Source organism: Pelophylax lessonae (assembly GCF_965119305.1).
Source record: "Pelophylax lessonae genome assembly, chromosome: 3".
NCBI classification, from domain to species: Eukaryota; Metazoa; Chordata; class Amphibia; order Anura; family Ranidae; genus Pelophylax; species Pelophylax lessonae.
Genome location: NC_138770.1, coordinates 32,492,972 through 32,513,888, shown reverse-complemented (window position 1 = coordinate 32,513,888; position 20,917 = coordinate 32,492,972). Strand labels below are relative to the sequence as shown.

General features: G+C 45.6%; 2 protein-coding genes across 2 annotated transcripts in view; one reads left to right on the top strand and one right to left on the bottom strand.

Annotated features, from left to right (window-relative positions):
• LOC309550274 (uncharacterized protein) overlaps positions 1–20,917 on the top strand; it is a gene marked incomplete at both ends in the record, with an annotated part of 1,476,097 nt that overhangs the window by 785,405 nt on the left and 669,775 nt on the right.
• LOC309549916 (uncharacterized protein) overlaps positions 1–20,917 on the bottom strand; it is a gene marked incomplete at its 3' end in the record, with an annotated part of 179,893 nt that overhangs the window by 158,798 nt on the left and 178 nt on the right. The window contains exon 2 of the mRNA XM_082250405.1: positions 18,609–18,743. Within this exon, the coding sequence (XP_082106531.1) occupies positions 18,609–18,743 (135 nt within the window). The remainder of the gene's footprint in view (positions 1–18,608; positions 18,744–20,917) is intronic.

The following is a 20,917-nucleotide window of genomic DNA, read 5'->3' as shown; positions in this document are numbered from 1 at the left end:
GGGATTATAGGACGAGTGTCCCCTCCCCCTCTATCACTCATTGCCATCTTCCCAACACAAGAAGTCCTGCACTTCCTTATTTAGTCCATGATTTAGTCATATTTAGTCATGAATAACAGCGGGACTGAATCCCCCCCCCCCCCCCCACAGAGGTCAGAGAGTGAGGATAGGGGGAGAGCAACCAAGATGAAGTCTGGACTGATCCTGAAGACCACCATCATTATTGACTCCTCCCTCATTATCACTTTCTGTTTAAGGTTCCAAAGCCTGAGGATGTTATCACATTATTATCAATATGTAAATGTCTGTCCTCCAATCAAATCATCAGATATAAAATGTCCAGCTGGTAGAACAGTAGAACATGGGTGCAAAAGAAGTAAAGCCTATGTAATGTACAACTTATTATAAAGGATACAAACATCAGGACTATACAGTATCAGAATTATGTACAACACAGAGTATATAGTGCAGGGGTCAGAGTATGTAATGTACAGCATAGAGTATATAGTGCATGGGTCAGGAGTATGTAATGTACAACATCAAGTATATAGTACAGGGATCAGGAATATGTAATGTACAATATAAATTATGCAGTGTAAAGGTCAGGACTCATAATATTGGTATTCAGTAATCAGTAGAAGCTTAAATGTTTCCATGAGACAAGCTGCAGAGACATCAGAGCAAGTAAATCTGGGAAAATTGCCGTCAGAGATCTTGCTAGACCTGAGCACTCTGGACCAATCAGTGAGCAGTATGGGTGGAGGAATGTATTTAGTGTTAATGGCCCACCTGTTCTGATCTCTGTAGGAGTGTCCTCCTCTATAAATGTCCCTGTTATTCCATCCTCCTCCATCCTCTCTTCTTCTTCTGCTTTAACCTCAACTTTTATATCTATCAGATCTTCACCCTAAAGAAATTGAGAGAAAAATCATCTGTAAAATAATCCACACATCATCTCCACAAGTCCATGTTCTAGATACTCCATCCCACCAACCTTGTAACAGTGAGGGATGGTGTGACCTTCCTGTGTGGAATCCCGGGAATACAGAGGACGGGGACATCTCTCTGGTGGGTTCCTGGTATTTGGTGGCTCCATCATATCCTTGTGTCCTTCTGAAAACTCCTCCATCACTCCATACTCCTCATCCTCCTCTTTATACTCTTCTTTAACATCAATATTATCATCTCCAAGGTTTCCACTCTGAATATATAATAAAACATTCATTGTAACAAACATGCTGTGTATAAATTATAACTACTAATAATTGTCACTCATCTACCTGAGTACACTGCCGGGGTATAAGATTAATACTTCTAAGATCGAGGATCTTTCTATCAACATTCCTCCCACAACTCTGGGCACCTTACAATCCGCTTACTCGTATCACTAGTGTACCTGTTCCCTCAAATACCTCGTTATTCATGTGACACCTTCTCCTCATTATACTAAGCTAACCTTCCTTCTTTATTTCAAGACATACATTTATCCCTGAAACAATGGGATGCTTACTGTATAATATCTCCTGGCTAGGCACGGTAAATGTCCTCAAAATGTGGTTCCTCCCCAAACTGCTGTACCTATTTGAGACTCTCCCGGTCCAAGTCCCTCTTTCTCAGCTGAAATTGCTGCAAAGTACCTTTGTTACATTTATATGGCACCATAAGTCCCATCGCATAGCACAATCCACTTTGCTTTGGCTGAGATCTAGGGGCGGTCTGGGAGCACCGACCTGTTAACCACTTCCCATCCGGGCCAATTCTGGCATTTCTCTCCTACATGTCAAAATCATCATTTCATTGCTAAAAAATTACTCAGAACCCCCAAACATTAAAAATATATATATTTTTTAAGCAAAGACCCTAGAGAATAAAATGGCGGTCACAGCAATTTTTCAAACACAATTTCTTTGGAGAAAATACACAAAATGAATTCTAATGCAAAAAAAAAAAAAACAGAATATAAAAGATGATGTTATGCCGAGCAATTAGATATCAAACATGTGTCATGCTTTAGAATTGCACACACTCGTGGAAAACTACGATACCTAAAAAATGCTATAAGTGGCGCTTTCTAAACAGGTAACCTGTAAACATTTTGAGTTACAGAGGAGGAGTAGTGCTAGAATTATTGCTCCCGCTCTAATGTTTGCAACAATGCCTCACATGTGTGGTCCGAACATTGTTTATATATGCGGGCGCAACCTACGTATGCGTTTGCTTTTGCGTGCGAGCACGGGGGACAGGAGTGCTTTAAAAACGTTATTATTAATTTTTTATTATTTGTACACCAACTCTTTAATTTTGTTTTGATCTCTTTTAGTCCTATTACAATAAATGTACACATCCCTTGTAATAGGAATAAGGCGTGACAGGTTATCTTTATGGAGAAATCTGGGGTCACATAGACCCCAGATGTCTCCTCTACCCAGGAAAGCATGAGATAAAAAAGTACATTGATCTCTGCTTTCCAGGATAAAAATCGGCAGTGCTTACATCTGCCAGCGCCAGAAGTGACGTCATGATGTTGCTTTCGGCCTCCAAGGAGCATAAAGATGGCCGGGGACCATCCAGTCTCTGATCAGCTCTATAGTAATCAGTCGCCGGATCCGTTTTCCAGCTCCCCGATCGCATGGGAGAGCCCCGGGAGAGGCATTGAAGGGCGGTGGAGGATGTCCCGCTGCATGTAAAAGCAATCAAGCATTTCATGAGCTTCTAGGATGGCTTTAACAAGATAGGGAATCGCTGGCTGAAAAGAAAGATATCTGGATGATGCCTGCAGCTGCACCCATCATCCAGATATCCCCACTTCAATCCAGGATGTCATATGACGGCCTTCTGGTGGGAAGTGGTTAAATTATTATTATGCCCCCCACCTCCAGACTTTTATGTCCTGGTCTGTCCATCGCCCACCCAGTCGCTGGTCTGAAATCGAATTTGGGCTCATCTTCCCCACTCACCCATGCCCTTTATTATGGTCAGCTGACTCCACCATGTCCTCTCCACTGAAACAATCCTCCTCCCCTATGCGATTTAGGTTGTCCACATGGAAAAAATGTTGCACACGGTATTTTCTTTCTTCACCATGTTCTCTCCTGCTTAACCTTTTATATAATCCTTCAATCCCAGACTCCCTGTCCTATGGAAGGATCCTGTCCTGGGCCGAAGCCAATAGATTTCAGTTACGTCATTTTAAACAAACATGTATACCGAGCGCTGAGGGCACAGATCATAGATGGATTCATGGGAAGACCAGGACAAGCCTATGCAGCTGTCAAATACACTTTGTATAGTGCAAGATATAGGCATACACAAAACAAAAGACCACGCTAGGTGCCCCCAGTGGTCACTAGAAGGAGAATTATCTGCAGGACTGTGAAAACAGCAGCCAGGTCTATTAAGGGTAAGGGTCCACGTACACGGGACGCTGGAAATGGTCGTTTAGGAGCAGTTGGGCGTTTTTTTCAGAAGCCCCTGAACCCATCTACATTTTATCTTATCTGTCCATGTACACCAGGTCGTTTACAGTCATTTGCAGGCAGTTGCGTTCAGGGACTTTTTTTAGAACGCAATTATTTGCGTTCGAATGTGTGTTTCCCGGCGTTTCAAACGCACAAACGCGTGTCCGAACGCGTCTAAACGCGTCCTAACGCGTCTGAACGCGATGACCCGCGTTTAGCGTTCGCGTTTTTCCATTTTAAAGGGGAATAATTTTTTTGACCTCTAGGAACGCTTCTAAACGCAAACGCCTGCAAACGCCGCTAAACGCCCGCTAAACGCGGGTACAAACGCGACCGAACGGACGTTTTAAACGTCCTAAAAATTCCAGCATTCAAAGGGACTTTTAACAACGTCCCGTGTACATGGAGCCTAAAAGTCTCACAACAGTTTATTACCCACAATGTGGTGGATAAGAACAGTCAAGTTAATGAAAACGCCAACAATACCACTGCAAAAGGGCCCTAGGCATTAATCAAGGGTCATCCAGCACTGCGGTGAGGGCTGATAGAGGGGCGCCAATCCAAAAGCCCTGGGAAATACGATACTGCCACTCGGGGAAGCAGACGGAGCACAGCAGCGTGCTCGGGTGACATCACTGTTGGCTAGTGGGCGGGAGCAGGAAGAACCAGAGGAAGCCTCGGGGTCCCAGCATGGAATGCAAGCTTGTAAAGTTGCCGTGATGACGTGTTTCACGTGCATGCGCTTTATCAAGTTATGGGGATATAGGCAACTGGAGTATTTAAGCAGTATGCGTCCCAATAGAGAGGCGGGGAGTGGGCGGAGCTATGCAGATCTGGATGCCACTTAACCCATCCATGCTTATGGCTGCCATTGAGTCAGTTGCCATCAAATATAAACTCTGCAGTATAATCACAAATGTACAAAATATCCTCATATCAATCAGAAAAAGAAAATAATAAAAAGGGGAATATTTCCACTATTGTGCATATTCTAAGAACTAACTAATATTATAATAATAATAAAAAATAATACATATTAAAATATTACTATTAATGTTAATATGTCTGTCAGCGACAACAATTATGACGCACAAAGTGGTAAAAAGAAGTTAATGGGATATGAGGATTATTATTAGACAATATTATGGATCTCTAAGTCCTCATTCAAGCCATATGGTGATAAGGAACCAAACTTATAAATCCAGAAGGTCTCCTTCCTACATAAGAGAGAGAACCTTTCATTATCAGTAGGTGAACCCTTGTGGATGGTCCTAATTGCCATGACCTCCAGATAAGCCATGTGCTTGTGATTAGTGTTGAGCGAACACGGACTGTATTATTCGTGTTCGTACCGAATAATTGGATTTTTTGTACCCGAACACGGACACGGACACTTTACTGTATGTTCGGGTAAAAATCCGTGTTCGGTCGTTTTATTTCCGGGTTTTGCATGCTTTGGCGCTCTTTTCATGGCGGGCTTTCAACAGCCAATCAACAATCGTTTAACTGGTGTGCCTTAAGCCATCCCAGCCATGCCTGCAAATGTCTCAGTAGCTGTGATTGGCCGTCTGAAGCATGTGACCAAGTCTTTATAAGTTCGAGGCAGCCGCAGCGGCGTCATTATGCTGCTTAGATTCAGGGACAGAGAGCACACATCAACGTGCTGGCTGCTGATTAGGGAAAGATAGGCAGGAAAAAACCATTTGTGTCCGGATAGAATTGAGGGACAGGTCGGAGTGTTTAGGCAGGGCGAGTTGTAGGCATTTTAGGGATAGAGTCTGCTGAATTATATAGGGTCAGTGTCTTCTACAAACTACAATCGATATTGCTGTGTGGGGGGTGGGGTGAATCTGCACTCAATCCTGATCTACGATCTCTTCTCAATCCTGTTAGGGACAGAGTCTGCTGAATTTTAGGGAAACTGTGTTCTACAAACTACAATCGATATTGCTGTGTGGGGGGTGGGGTGAATCTGCACTCAATCCTGATCTACGATCTCTTCTCAATCCTGTTAGGGACAGAGTCTGCTGAATTTTAGGGAAACTGTGTTCTACAAACTACAATCGATATTGCTGTGTGGGGGGTGGGGTGAATCTGCACTCAATCCTGATCTACGATCTCTTCTCAATCCTGTTAGGGACAGAGTCTGCTGAATTTTAGGGAAACTGTGTTCTACAAACTACAATCGATATTGCTGTGTGGTGTGGGATTGGAGATAGGCAGGTGTCAGTGATCCACATCCATTTTTCTGTGTGTGAGCTGCAGTGAACACAATCTTTTTGGGCTGCAGTGAACACAATCTTTTTGGGCTGCAGTGAACACAATCTTTTTGGGCTGCAGTGAACACAATCTTTTTGGGCTGCAGTGAACACAATCTTTTTGGGCTGCAGTGAACACAATCTTTTTGGGGTGCAGTGAACACAATCTTTTTGGGGTGCAGTGAACAAAATCTTTTTGGGGTGCAGTGAACACAATCCTTTTTGGTGTGCAGTGAACACAATCTTTGTGGGGTGCAGTGAACAAAATCCTTTGTGGGGTGCAGTGAACACAATCTTTTTGGGGTGCAGTGAACAAAATCCTTTTTGGGGTGCAGTGAACAACATCCTTTTTGGGGTGCAGTGAACACAATCTTTTTGGGGTGCAGTGAACAAAATCCTTTGTGGGGTGCAGTGAACACAATCTTTTTGGGGTGCAGTGAACACAATCTTTTTGGGGTGGAGTGAACAACATCCTTTTTGGGGTGCAGTGAACAAAATCCTTTTTGGGGTGCAGTGAACAAAATCATTTTTGGGGTGCAGTGAACACAATCTTTTTGGGGTGCAGTGAACACAATCTTTGTGGGGTGCAGTGAACACAATCTTTTTGGGGTGGAGTGAACAACATCCTTTTTGGGGTGCAGTGAACAACATCCTTTTTGGGGTGCAGTGAACACAATCTTTTTGGGGTGCAGTGAACACAATCTTTGTGGGGTACAGTGAACAGAATCTTTGTGGGGTGCAGTGAACACAATCTTTGGGGGGTACAGTGAACACAATCTTTGTGAGGTGCAGTGAACACAATCATTGTGGGGTGCAGTGAACTCAATCTTTGTGGGGTACAGTGAACACAATCTCATACTGAAGGTTTGAGGGTGCTGCCTGTTCCATACTCCCCCTACTCCTCATCTAGCCTTTTAGGGGTACAAACAATAGTAATTGGGGCCTAGTGTGGTTGTGTACGTGTGATATACATACACTTTTTTGGGATCATATTTTCTATTCCGCTATTTAATCAAAAACCTTTGGGGATCAGTTAAATTGGGGGATAGTCTGTGTTGGTACGTGTGAGAGAGATCCACCTTTCCAAGTTGTTGGGGTTCATCTCATACTTCTGAAGGTTTGAGGGTGCTGCCTGTTCCATACTCCCCCTACTCCTAGCCTTTTAGGGGTACAAACAATAGTAATTGGGGCCTAGTGTGGTTGTGTACGTGTGATATACATACACTTTTTTGGGATCATATTTTCTATTCCGCTATTTAATCAAAAACCTTTGGGGATCAGTTAAATTGGGGGATAGTCTGTGTTGGTACGTGTGAGAGAGATCCACCTTTCCAAGTTGTTGGGGTTCATCTCATACTTCTGAAGGTTTGAGGGTGCTGCCTGTTCCATACTCCCCCTACTCCTAGCCTTTTAGGGGTACAAACAATAGTAATTGGGGCCTAGTGTGGTTGTGTACGTGTGATATACATACACTTTTTTGGGATCATATTTTCTATTCCGCTATTTAATCAAAAACCTCTGGGGATCAGTTAAATTGGGGGATAGTCTGTGTTGGTACGTGTGAGAGAGATCCACCTTTCCAAGTTGTTGGGGTTCATCTCATACTTCTGAAGGTTTGAGGGTGCTGCCTGTTCCATACTCCCCCTACTCCTAGCCTTTTAGGGGTACAAACAATAGTAATTGGGGCCTAGTGTGGTTGTGTACGTGTGATATACATACACTTTTTTGGGATCATATTTTCTATTCCGCTATTTAATCAAAAACCTTTGGGGATCAGTTAAATTGGGGGATAGTCTGTGTTGGTACGTGTGAGAGAGATCCACCTTTCCAAGTTGTTGGGGTTCATCTCATACTTCTGAAGGTTTGAGGGTGCTGCCTGTTCCATACTCCCCCCTACTCCTAGCCTTTTAGGGGTACAAACAATAGTAATTGGGGCCTAGTGTGGTTGTGTACGTGTGATATACATACACTTTTTTGGGATCATATTTTCTATTCCGCTATTTAATCAAAAACCTCTGGGGATCAGTTAAATTGGGGGATAGTCTGTGTTGGTACGTGTGAGAGAGATCCACCTTTCCAAGTTGTTGGGGTTCATCTCATACTTCTGAAGGTTTGAGGGTGCTGCCTGTTCCATACTCCCCCTACTCCTAGCCTTTTAGGGGTACAAACAATAGTAATTGGGGCCTAGTGTGGTTGTGTACGTGTGATATACATACACTTTTTTGGGATCATATTTTCTATTCCGCTATTTAATCAAAAACCTCTGGGGATCAGTTAAATTGGGGGATAGTCTGTGTTGGTACGTGTGAGAGAGATCCACCTTTCCAAGTTGTTGGGGTTCATCTCATACTTCTGAAGGTTTGAGGGTGCTGCCTGTTCCATACTCCCCCTACTCCTAGCCTTTTAGGGGTACAAACAATAGTAATTGGGGCCTAGTGTGGTTGTGTACGTGTGATATACATACACTTTTTTGGGATCATATTTTCTATTCCGCTATTTAATCAAAAACCTTTGGGGATCAGTTAAATTGGGGGATAGTCTGTGTTGGTACGTGTGAGAGAGATCCACCTTTCCAAGTTGTTGGGGTTCATCTCATACTTCTGAAGGTTTGAGGGTGCTGCCTGTTCCATACTCCCCCTACTCCTAGCCTTTTAGGGGTACAAACAATAGTAATTGGGGCCTAGTGTGGTTGTGTACGTGTGATATACATACACTTTTTTGGGATCATATTTTCTATTCCGCTATTTAATCAAAAACCTTTGGGGATCAGTTAAATTGGGGGATAGTCTGTGTTGGTACGTGTGAGAGAGATCCACCTTTCCAAGTTGTTGGGGTTCATCTCATACTTCTGAAGGTTTGAGGGTGCTGCCTGTTCCATACTCCCCCCTACTCCTAGCCTTTTAGGGGTACAAACAATAGTAATTGGGGCCTAGTGTGGTTGTGTACGTGTGATATACATACACTTTTTTGGGATCATATTTTCTATTCCGCTATTTAATCAAAAACCTCTGGGGATCAGTTAAATTGGGGGATAGTCTGTGTTGGTACGTGTGAGAGAGATCCACCTTTCCAAGTTGTTGGGGTTCATCTCATACTTCTGAAGGTTTGAGGGTGCTGCCTGTTCCATACTCCCCCTACTCCTAGCCTTTTAGGGGTACAAACAATAGTAATTGGGGCCTAGTGTGGTTGTGTACGTGTGATATACATACACTTTTTTGGGATCATATTTTCTATTCCGCTATTTAATCAAAAACCTCTGGGGATCAGTTAAATTGGGGGATAGTCTGTGTTGGTACGTGTGAGAGAGATCCACCTTTCCAAGTTGTTGGGGTTCATCTCATACTTCTGAAGGTTTGAGGGTGCTGCCTGTTCCATACTCCCCCTACTCCTAGCCTTTTAGGGGTACAAACAATAGTAATTGGGGCCTAGTGTGGTTGTGTACGTGTGATATACATACACTTTTTTGGGATCATATTTTCTATTCCGCTATTTAATCAAAAACCTCTGGGGATCAGTTAAATTGGGGGATAGTCTGTGTTGGTACGTGTGAGAGAGATCCACCTTTCCAAGTTGTTGGGGTTCATCTCATACTTCTGAAGGTTTGAGGGTGCTGCCTGTTCCATACTCCCCCTACTCCTAGCCTTTTAGGGGTACAAACAATAGTAATTGGGGCCTAGTGTGGTTGTGTACGTGTGATATACATACACTTTTTTGGGATCATATTTTCTATTCCGCTATTTAATCAAAAACCTCTGGGGATCAGTTAAATTGGGGGATAGTCTGTGTTGGTACGTGTGAGAGAGATCCACCTTTCCAAGTTGTTGGGGTTCATCTCATACTTCTGAAGGTTTGAGGGTGCTGCCTGTTCCATACTCCCCCTACTCCTAGCCTTTTAGGGGTACAAACAATAGTAATTGGGGCCTAGTGTGGTTGTGTACGTGTGATATACATACACTTTTTTGGGATCATATTTTCTATTCCGCTATTTAATCAAAAACCTTTGGGGATCAGTTAAATTGGGGGATAGTCTGTGTTGGTACGTGTGAGAGAGATCCACCTTTCCAAGTTGTTGGGGTTCATCTCATACTTCTGAAGGTTTGAGGGTGCTGCCTGTTCCATACTCCCCCTACTCCTAGCCTTTTAGGGGTACAAACAATAGTAATTGGGGCCTAGTGTGGTTGTGTACGTGTGATATACATACACTTTTTTGGGATCATATTTTCTATTCCGCTATTTAATCAAAAACCTCTGGGGATCAGTTAAATTGGGGGATAGTCTGTGTTGGTACGTGTGAGAGAGATCCACCTTTCCAAGTTGTTGGGGTTCATCTCATACTTCTGAAGGTTTGAGGGTGCTGCCTGTTCCATACTCCCCCCTACTCCTAGCCTTTTAGGGGTACAAACAATAGTAATTGGGGCCTAGTGTGGTTGTGTACGTGTGATATACATACACTTTTTTGGGATCATATTTTCTATTCCGCTATTTAATCAAAAACCTCTGGGGATCAGTTAAATTGGGGGATAGTCTGTGTTGGTACGTGTGAGAGAGATCCACCTTTCCAAGTTGTTGGGGTTCATCTCATACTTCTGAAGGTTTGAGGGTGCTGCCTGTTCCATACTCCCCCCTACTCCTAGCCTTTTAGGGGTACAAACAATAGTAATTGGGGCCTAGTGTGGTTGTGTACGTGTGATATACATACACTTTTTTGGGATCATATTTTCTATTCCGCTATTTAATCAAAAACCTCTGGGGATCAGTTAAATTGGGGGATAGTCTGTGTTGGTACGTGTGAGAGAGATCCACCTTTCCAAGTTGTTGGGGTTCATCTCATACTTCTGAAGGTTTGAGGGTGCTGCCTGTTCCATACTCCCCCTACTCCTAGCCTTTTAGGGGTACAAACAATAGTAATTGGGGCCTAGTGTGGTTGTGTACGTGTGATATACATACACTTTTTTGGGATCATATTTTCTATTCCGCTATTTAATCAAAAACCTCTGGGGATCAGTTAAATTGGGGGATAGTCTGTGTTGGTACGTGTGAGAGAGATCCACCTTTCCAAGTTGTTGGGGTTCATCTCATACTTCTGAAGGTTTGAGGGTGCTGCCTGTTCCATACTCCCCCCTACTCCTAGCCTTTTAGGGGTACAAACAATAGTAATTGGGGCCTAGTGTGGTTGTGTACGTGTGATATACATACACTTTTTTGGGATCATATTTTCTATTCCGCTATTTAATCAAAAACCTCTGGGGATCAGTTAAATTGGGGGATAGTCTGTGTTGGTACGTGTGAGAGAGATCCACCTTTCCAAGTTGTTGGGGTTCATCTCATACTTCTGAAGGTTTGAGGGTGCTGCCTGTTCCATACTCCCCCCTACTCCTAGCCTTTTAGGGGTACAAACAATAGTAATTGGGGCCTAGTGTGGTTGTGTACGTGTGATATACATACACTTTTTTGGGATCATATTTTCTATTCCGCTATTTAATCAAAAACCTTTGGGGATCAGTTAAATTGGGGGATAGTCTGTGTTGGTACGTGTAAGAGAGATCCACCTTTCCAAGTTGTTGGGGTTCATCTCATACTTCTGAAGGTTTGAGGGTGCTGCCTGTTCCATACTCCCCCTACTCCTCATCTAGCCTTTTAGGGGTACAAACAATAGTAATTGGGGCCTAGTGTGGTTGTGTACGTGCGAGATACATACACTTTTTTTGATCATATTTCCTATTCCGCTATTCAATAAAAACCTTTGAGGATCAATTGAATTGCGGGATAGTCTGTGTCGGTACGTGTGAGAGAGATCCACCTTTCCAAGTTGTTGGGGTTCATCTCATACTTCTGAAGGTTTGAGGGTGCTGCCTGTTCCATACCCCCCCTACTCCTCATCTAGCCTTTTAGGGGTACAAACAATAGTAATTGGGGCCTAGTGTGGTTGTGTACGTGCGAGATACATACACTTTTTTTGATCATATTTCCTATTCCGCTATTCAATAAAAACCTTTGAGGATCAATTGAATTGCGGGATAGTCTGTGTCGGTACGTGTGAGAGAGATCCACCTTTCCAAGTTGTTGGGGTTCATCTCATACTTCTGAAGGTTTGAGGGTGCTGCCTGTTCCATACCCCCCCTACTCCTCATCTAGCCTTTTAGGGGTACAAACAATAGTAATTGGGGCCTAGTGTGGTTGTGTACGTGCGAGATACATACACTTTTTTTGATCATATTTCCTATTCCGCTATTCAATAAAAACCTTTGAGGATCAATTGAATTGCGGGATAGTCTGTGTCGGTACGTGTGAGAGAGATCCACCTTTCCAAGTTGTTGGGGTTCATCTCATACTTCTGAAGGTTTGAGGGTGCTGCCTGTTCCATACTCCTCCTCCTCCTCATCCATCCTTTTAGGTGTACAAACAATAGTAATTGGGGCCTAGTGTGCTTCTGTACGTGTGAGATACATACCCTTTTTTTGATCATATTTCCTATTCCGCTATTCAATAAAAACCTTTGGGGATCAATTAAATTGCGGGATAGTCTGTGTCGGTACGTGTGAGATCCACCTTTCCAAGTTTTTGGGGTTCATCTCATACTTCTGAAGCTTTGAGGGTGCTGCCTGTTCCATACTCCTCCTCCTCCTCATCCATCCTTTTAGGTGTACAAACAATAGTAATTGGGGCCTAGTGTGCTTCTGTACGTGTGAGATACATACACATTTTTTGATCATATTTCCTATTCCGCTATTCAATAAAAACCTTTGGGGATCAATTAAATTGCGGAATAGTCTGTGTCGGTACGTGTGAGATCCACCTTTCCAAGTTTTTGGGGTTCATCTCATACTTCTGAAGCTTTGAGGGTGCTGCCTGTTCCATACTCCTCCTCCTCCTCATCCATCCTTTTAGGTGTACAAACAATAGTAATTGGGGCCTAGTGTGTTTCTGTACGTGTGAGATACATACACTTTTTTTGATCATATTTCCTATTCCGCTATTCAATAAAAACCTTTGGGGATCAATTGAATTGCGGGATAGTCTGTGTCGGTACGTGTGAGAGAGATCCACCTTTCCAAGTTGTTGGGGTTCATCTCATACTTCTGAAGGTTTGAGGGTGCTGCCTGTTCCATACCCCCCCTACTCCTCATCTAGCCTTTTAGGGGTACAAACAATAGTAATTGGGGCCTAGTGTGGTTGTGTACGTGCGAGATACATACACTTTTTTTGATCATATTTCCTATTCCGCTATTCAATAAAAACCTTTGAGGATCAATTGAATTGCGGGATAGTCTGTGTCGGTACGTGTGAGAGAGATCCACCTTTCCAAGTTGTTGGGGTTCATCTCATACTTCTGAAGGTTTGAGGGTGCTGCCTGTTCCATACTCCCCCTACTCCTCATCTAGCCTTTTAGGGGTACAAACAATAGTAATTGGGGCCTAGTGTGGTTGTGTACGTGTGATATACATACACTTTTTTTGGATCATATTTTCTATTCCGCTATTCAATAAAAACCTTTCTAGGGCAAGATCTTAAATTACAGAAATATGAGGAGACCGTCAAATAAGGGCTGTGGCCTGGGTCGTGGTGCTGCTGGTAGAGCTCCTGTTGCAAGGAGAGGACATGGTCGATCTGTGCCAGCTACACGCACAAGTGAAACACCTTCCTCAAGTGTGAGTAGGCGACAGAACCTGCATCAGTATTTGGTAGGGCATCAAACGCCCCTAGAAGTGATGAGGCCAGAACAAGTTGAGGCGATAGTAGATTGGTTTGCTGCTGACAGTGCCTCCAGTTCCTTCACATTGTCTCCCACCCAGTCTACTGCAGAAAGGTCAGAGTTGGCACCTGCAGCCAATGTCCAACCGTCTTTCACCTCACCCCCTTGCAAATCAGGCCAGCAGTCTGAGCCCCAAGCCATACAGCAGTCTCTTATTCTTTTTGAGGACTCTGTCAGCAGGGTTTCCCAGGGCCATCCACCTAGCCCTGCCCCAGAAGTGGAAGAGATTGAGTGCAGCGATGCCCAACCACTTATTCCTCAAGATGAGTACATGCAAGGATCATCGCAGCACGTCTCCGATGATGACGAAACGCAGGTGCCAACTGCTGCGGCGTTCAGCATTGTGGAGACCGACAAGGAGGGCAGGGGTGAAGACTGGGTGGAAGATGATGTGGAGGACGATGAGGTCCTCGACCCCACATGGAATGAACGTCATGCAGGTGAACTGAGTAGTTTGGAGGAAGAGGCGGTGGTCGCACAGAGCCACCAGCACAGCAGAAGAGGGAGCAGGGTGCAGAAGCGGAGCGGCCGTGCCCTAGACACTACGCCCGCTACTGCCCAACGCAGCAAGGGAACGAGCGCACCAAAGTCAGCTCAAAGGAGTTCTCTAGCGTGGAAGTTCTTTAGAAAATGTGCTGATGACAGGACACGAGTGGTTTGCACCCTGTGCAATCAGAGCTTGAAGCGAGGCATGAACCTTCTCAACCTGAGCACAACCTGCATGATCAGGCATCTAAGTGCAAAGCACGAGCTGCAGTGGAGTACACACCTTCAAAACCAAGAAACGTCTCTGGCTCATCCTGCTTCCTCTTCTGCTGCAGTCTCGGCCGCTCCAGCCACATCTGTAGTGATACCGGCACCTGCCACCCCGCAAACAGACGATCTGTCAGCAACACCACCACCTGGGTCACCAACAACCATCTCCACAATGTCCCGTGGAAGCGTTCAGCTTTCCATCTCCCAAACACTTGAGAGGAAGAGGAAGTACCCCCCTACCCACCCGCGATCCCTGGCCCTGAATGCCAGCATTTCAAAATTATTGGCCTTTGAAATGCTGTCATTCCGTCTGGTGGAGACGCACAGTTTTAAAAACCTTATGTCGGTGGCTGTCCCACAGTACGTCGTGCCCAGCCGCCACTACTTTTCCAGGCAAGCCATCCCTTCCCTGCACAACCAAGTGGGGGAAAAAATCAGGTGTGCACTGCGCAACGCCATCTGTGCCAAGGTCCACCTAACTACGGATACGTGGACCAGTAAGCACGGTCAGGGGCGTTATATCTCCCTAACGGCACACTGGGTAAATGCAGTGGCGGATGGGCCTGAGGCGGATAGCAATTTGGCGCATGTCCTTCCACCACCGAGGATTGCAGGGCGCTTCAGTTTGCCTCCTGTTCCTAACTCCTCCTACTCCGCTTCCTCATCCTCTACCGCCTCCTCATCCGGACAGCGTAACACCTTCACCACCAACTTCAGCACGGCCAGGGGTAAACGACAGCAGGCAGTTTTACAACTTGCCTGTTTGGGGGACAAACCACACACCGCGCAGGAGTTGTGGAGGAGCATGGAACAGCAGACAAATGAGTGGTTGCTGCCAGCGAGCCTCAAGCCCGGCCTGGTGGTGTGCGATAACGGGCGAAATCTCATAGCAGCTCTGGGCCTAGCCGGTTTGACGCACATCCCTTGCCTGGCGCATGTGCTGAATTTGGTGGTGCAGAGGTTCCTTAAAAACTACCCCGATATGTCAGAGCTGCTGCAGAAAGTGCGGGCCGTTTGTGCGCACTTTCGGCGTTCTCACCCTGCTGCTGCTCGCCTGGCAGCGCTGCAGCGTAACTTCGGCCTTCCCGCTCACCGCCTCATATGTGACGTGCCCACAAGGTGGAACTCCACCTTGCACATGCTGGAAAGACTGTGCGAGCAGCAGCAGGCCATAGTGGAGTTTCAGCTGCAGCACGCACGCGTGAGTCGCTCTGCGGAACAGCACCACTTCACCACCAATAACTGGGCCTCCATGCGAGACCTGTGTGCCTTGTTGCGCTGTTTTGAGTACTCCACCAACATGGCCAGTGGCAATGACGCCGTTCTCAGCTTAACTATCCCACTTCTATGCCTCCTTGAAAAAACAATTCGGGCGATGATGGAAGAGGATGTGGCACAGGATGAGGAGGAGGAGGAGGATGAAGAGGTAACATTTCCAAGGCTTTCAGGGCAGTCATTCGCAAGGGGCTCCGAGGGTGGGTTCCTGCACACGCAAACGCCAGGGACGCAATTGTCCAGCAGGGGCACAGTTCTGGAGGATGAGGAGGATGAGGAGGAGGAGGAGCTGGAGGAGGAGATGGAACCATGTTCACAGCAGGGTGGCACCCAGGCCAGCTCATGGCCATCACTGGTGCGTGGCTGGGGGGATACAGAGGACACGGACCATACACCTCCCACAGAGGACAGCCTTTCGTTGCCTCTGGGCAGCCTGGCACACATGAGCGATTACATGCTGCAGTGTCTCCACAACGACCGCCGAGTTGCCCACATTCTAACTTGTGCTGATTACTGGGTGGCCACGCTGCTGGATCCCCGTTACAAGGACAACGTACCGTCCTTAATTCACTCACTGGAGCGCGATCGCAAGATGCGCGAGTACAAGCGCACGCTGGTAGACGCCATGCTGCTGGCATTCCCATCTGACAGCGGGGCCACAGTGGAAGCACAAGGCAGAGGAGGAGGAGGAGGAGGTCGCCAACGCAACCAGGGCACCGCCAGCACCTCAGAAGGCAGGGTTAGCATGGCCGAAATGTGGAAAAGCTTTGTCAGCACGCCACAACAAACAGCAGCACCAGCAGCTCAGATGGAACGTCTTAGCAGGAGGCAGCATTTTACCAACATGGTGGAGCAGTATGTGTGCACACGCCTACATGTAGTGAATGACGGGTCTGCCCCCTTCAACTTCTGGGTCTCCAAATTGGGCACATGGCCTGAGCTTGCCCTTTACGCCTTGGAGGTGCTGGCGTGCCCTGCAGCCAGTGTATTATCTGAACGGGTATTTAGCACGGCTGGGGGCGTTATAACAGACAAGCGCAGCCGCCTGTCCAGAGACAATGTGGACAAGCTCACGTTCATTAAAATGAACCAGGCATGGATCCCACGGGACTTTTCCGTACCTTATGCAGAATAGCAATGGATACCGACCTTACCCACCCATTGTTCCATTTTTGCTCTTTCTCACTCTTTTGGGGTGTACCCTCATTTAAAATTTGTGAAAAGAAGCAGTGTTGGCTACCTCGTCCTCCTCCTCAGGGCCAGATTAATGTAGGGTCTATTGGAGCTGCAGCTCCAGGCCCCTACCTTTTATATAGGCCCCGGGTTGGCCATATTCACTGTTACCGCTCTTCTGTCACTTGTAAACACAGAAGTCTGGCTTCTATGCTCGCTTCCCCAGGCAGCACCCTCAGAACCTCCCCACACAGCGTGAAGGCCGGACAAGGAGGGACAGTTGGCGATGCATGGATGTGTTTATGGGCTTCAGAGACAGCATCCCATGTTGAATTAGGCATGCATGGCTGCACCCTTCCTCCTCTGGGTGCATGGCAAGGCACGGCCCTAAGGCCCTTCAAAATCCTCAGCACCAAGCCCATGATGCTGTTAATCCGGCCCTGGTCCTCCTCCACCGCCGCTTCCACCTACACCGCCCATAGGTGTGCGCAGCCTATTGCATTAAGGTGTGCACCCCAAAGTTGAAATACACATGCATGTGTTTGCCAGCAGGGAGAGTAATGTATCGGGGCCATGTACCTGTAGGCAAGGAGAAATAGAGCAGAGCAGGTCCCAGGGAGATCTTTCCCATCTCCTCACTGGCAATGCTATGTGCCCTAGGTGATTAGGGTGTGCCCAGGCACACCCAGCACACCCTGTGCGCACGCCTATGTCACCGCCACATCCACCACCACCTCAACCTCCCTCCTACTCCATATGGGCCTCGTCCTTCAGAGATGAAGAAGAACATTGTTTTATTTTTCTGTTTTTTTTTGTTGTTTTAAGTTATTTCCCTATCCACATTTGTTTGCAGAGCACTTGCCATGCTCTTAATTACGTTTTGCTGCCATTTGCAGCACTCTAGCCCTTTCCTTTGGTGTTTTAGAGCCATTTTAGTGCCTTAAAGTTCGGGTCCCCATTGACTTCAATGGGGTTCGGTGTCCGGGAAAAGTTCGGTAAAAGTCCGGGACACGGACCCGGACTTTTTTTTAAAGTTCGGCCGAACCCGTCGAACACGGACATCTAGGTGTCCGCTCAACCCTACTTGTGATGTGTCTGGAGAAAGTGGCGGGAACAGGGACCTTTTGCAGAGGTATCGTTGGCTTTTTAATTAACTTGACTGTTCTTATCCACCACATTGTGGTCAATAATCCGGTGTGAGACTTTTCCTCTTAATAGACCTGGCTGCTGTTTTCACAGTCCTGCAGATAATTCTCCTTATAGTTGGGTCATTTTGTAGATTTGGTTACAAGAAAACTCAGACCCTTTGAGGAATTCCACACTAAGCTCCGTATTCCCAATAACCTCTTTACCTCTTATATTCAATGGAAGCATTTTTCTCCACCCTCTCCCATGGTGTAATATCTATATACCCTCTTCATGGTGTAATATCTATATACCCTCTTCATGGTATAATATCTATATACCCTCTTCATGGTGTAATATCTATATACCCTCTTCATGGTGTAATATCTATATACCCTCTTCATGGTGTAATATCTATATATACCCTCTTCATGGTGTAATATCTATATACCTTCTTCATGGTGTAATATCTGGTGTAATATCTATATACCCTCTTCATGGTATAATATCTATATACCCTCTTCATGGTGTAATATCTATATACCCTCTTCATGGTGTAATATCTATATACCCTCTTCGTGGTGTAATTCCTATATACCCTCTTCATGGTGTAATATCTATATACCCTCTTCATGGTGTAATATCTATATACCTTCTTCATGGTGTAATATCTATATACCCTCTTCATGGTGTAATATCTATATACCCTCTTCATTGCCTCCTTTGTGAAATACAATGGATGAAACTTCTTTATTTTTGGGAAATTCAATAAAAATAAAATTACAAAAAAGAATTCCCAGCACCGCTCACCTCTCCTGTCAGCAGCTCCATCATTTTCTTGGTGACTTCTAGAATCTTCTGCATGTTGTGTCTCTCAGGTTTTAGGGAGTCACATGGAGGCACTGTGATGGTCATATGATCACCTGACTTCAGAAGAGGAAATCTCTGTATTGAGGAACCAATAGGAATATCATGTTAGAATCCCAGAATCCTCCTCACCTCTCCGGTCAGGTCTGTGTTTTATTAATAGAGATAAGAGTGATGTCATGTGACCTCCCAGAATCCTCCTCACCTCTCCGGTCAGGTCTGTGTTTTATTAATAGAGATAAGAGTGATGTCATGTGACCTCCCAGAATCCTCCTCACCTCTCCGGTCAGGTCTGTATATTATTAATAGAGATAAGAGTGATGTCATGTGACCTCCCAGAATCCTCCTCACCTTTCCGGTGTAACGTTAAAAAACCATACCCCGTGGAGAAACCATACCGTCGTCACTTCCGGTCTGAAACAGCTGAGCAGCGCAGCAGTGCGCATGCTCAGAGCCCCGGATACGTGATTGAACATGAAAGAATTTGCCAAGTGCGCATGCTCAGTGGGCATGAAATTCTCACGGCACTTTGTCTAATGTTATACTTGCGGCGGGTACATTAAAACACTTCGGCTGCAACATAAATCATCTCCTCTGCTATCGCTGTAACTTCCCTCATCTCCGGTAATAAATATAAAAGCGACCGCGGGAGTATGAGATGTAAATGTGACGGCGATCGCGGCTCCGTGATCCGCTTTTATATTTATTACCGGAGATGAGGGCAGTGACAGGGGAAGAGCGGAGATGATTTATGTTGCAGAGGAGCTGTTTTAATGTAAGCGCCGCAAGTTTAACTACCGTGAGAAATCCATACCCTCCGTAGCTGAACCGGAAGTGACGAGGGTATGGTTTTCTCACAGGTATGGTTTTTTCACGGAACACCGGTCAGGTTTGTGTTTTATTAATAGAGATAAGAGTTATGTCATGTGACCTCCCAGAATCCTCCTCACCTCTCCGGTCAGGTTTGTGTTTTATTAATAGAGATAAGAGTGATGTCATGTGACCTCCCAGAATCCTCCTCACCTTTCCGGTCAGGTCTGTGTTTTATTAACAGAGATAAGACTGATGTCATGTGACCTCCCAGAATCCTCCTCACCTCTCCGGTCAGGTTTGTGTTTTATTAATAGAGATAAGAGTTATGTCATGTGACCTCCCAGAATCCTCCTCACCTCTCCGGTCAGCTCTGTGTTTTATTAACCACTTAAGCCCCGGAAGATTTTACCCCCTTCCTGACCAGGGCCTTTTTTGCGATTCGGCACTGCGTGATTTTAACGGACAATTACGCAGTCGTGCGACGCTGTACCTAAACAAATTTGACGTCTTTCTTTTCCCACAAACAGAGCTTTCTTTTGGTGGTATTTGATCACCTGTGCGATTTTTATTTTTTGCGCTATAAACAAAAAAAGAGCGTCAAGTTTGCAAAAATAACAATATTTTTCACATTTTTTATATGAAATTCCCAAAAAAATGTAAAAATCAACATTTTTGGCCAATTTGTTTTCTGCTACATATGTTTGGTAAAAAAAAAAAAAAAAAAAATCGCAAAAAGCGTATTTTGATTGGTTTGCGCAAAAGTTATTGCATTTACTAAGTAAGGGAAAGATTTTTGTCATTTTTGGTGTTTTTTGTTTAACGAGTAATGGCGGCGATCTGCGATTTTTTTGCGGTACTGCGACATTGCAGCGGACAGATCGGACCCTTGACTGACATTTTTGACACTTTTGGGGTTACCAGTGACATTACTGCAGTAATCAGTGCTATACATATGCACTGTTACTGCAAAATGACACTGGCAGGGAAGGGGTTAACTTTATTGGGGAAGAAGGGGTTAAGTGTGTCCCTAGGGGCATGCTTCTTACTGTGATTGGACATGGCTACTGGTGTAGGAACAGTGATCAACGGTCCTACATAGTAGAACCGTATGATCACCATTCCTACACAGGGGAGAATGACAGGCGGCTTGTTTACATCAGCCGCCTGCCTTTCTCCCTTCACGGCGGAGGATCGCGAGTAACCGGCGGACATCGGGTCCGCCGGTCACACGCACGGACTTCCCAGGGAACGAGCCGGGGCAGGCGCGCGCTCGCCCGCTATTGGCTCAAAAGCAAGTGACAGGCTAGTGACGTACCGGTACGTCACTTTGCCTGGCTGGGGCTGACCGCCGCAGTATATGTACTTGCGGCGGTCGGCAACCGGTTAATAGAGATAAGAGTGATGTCATGTGACCTCCCGGAATCCTCCTCACCTCTCCG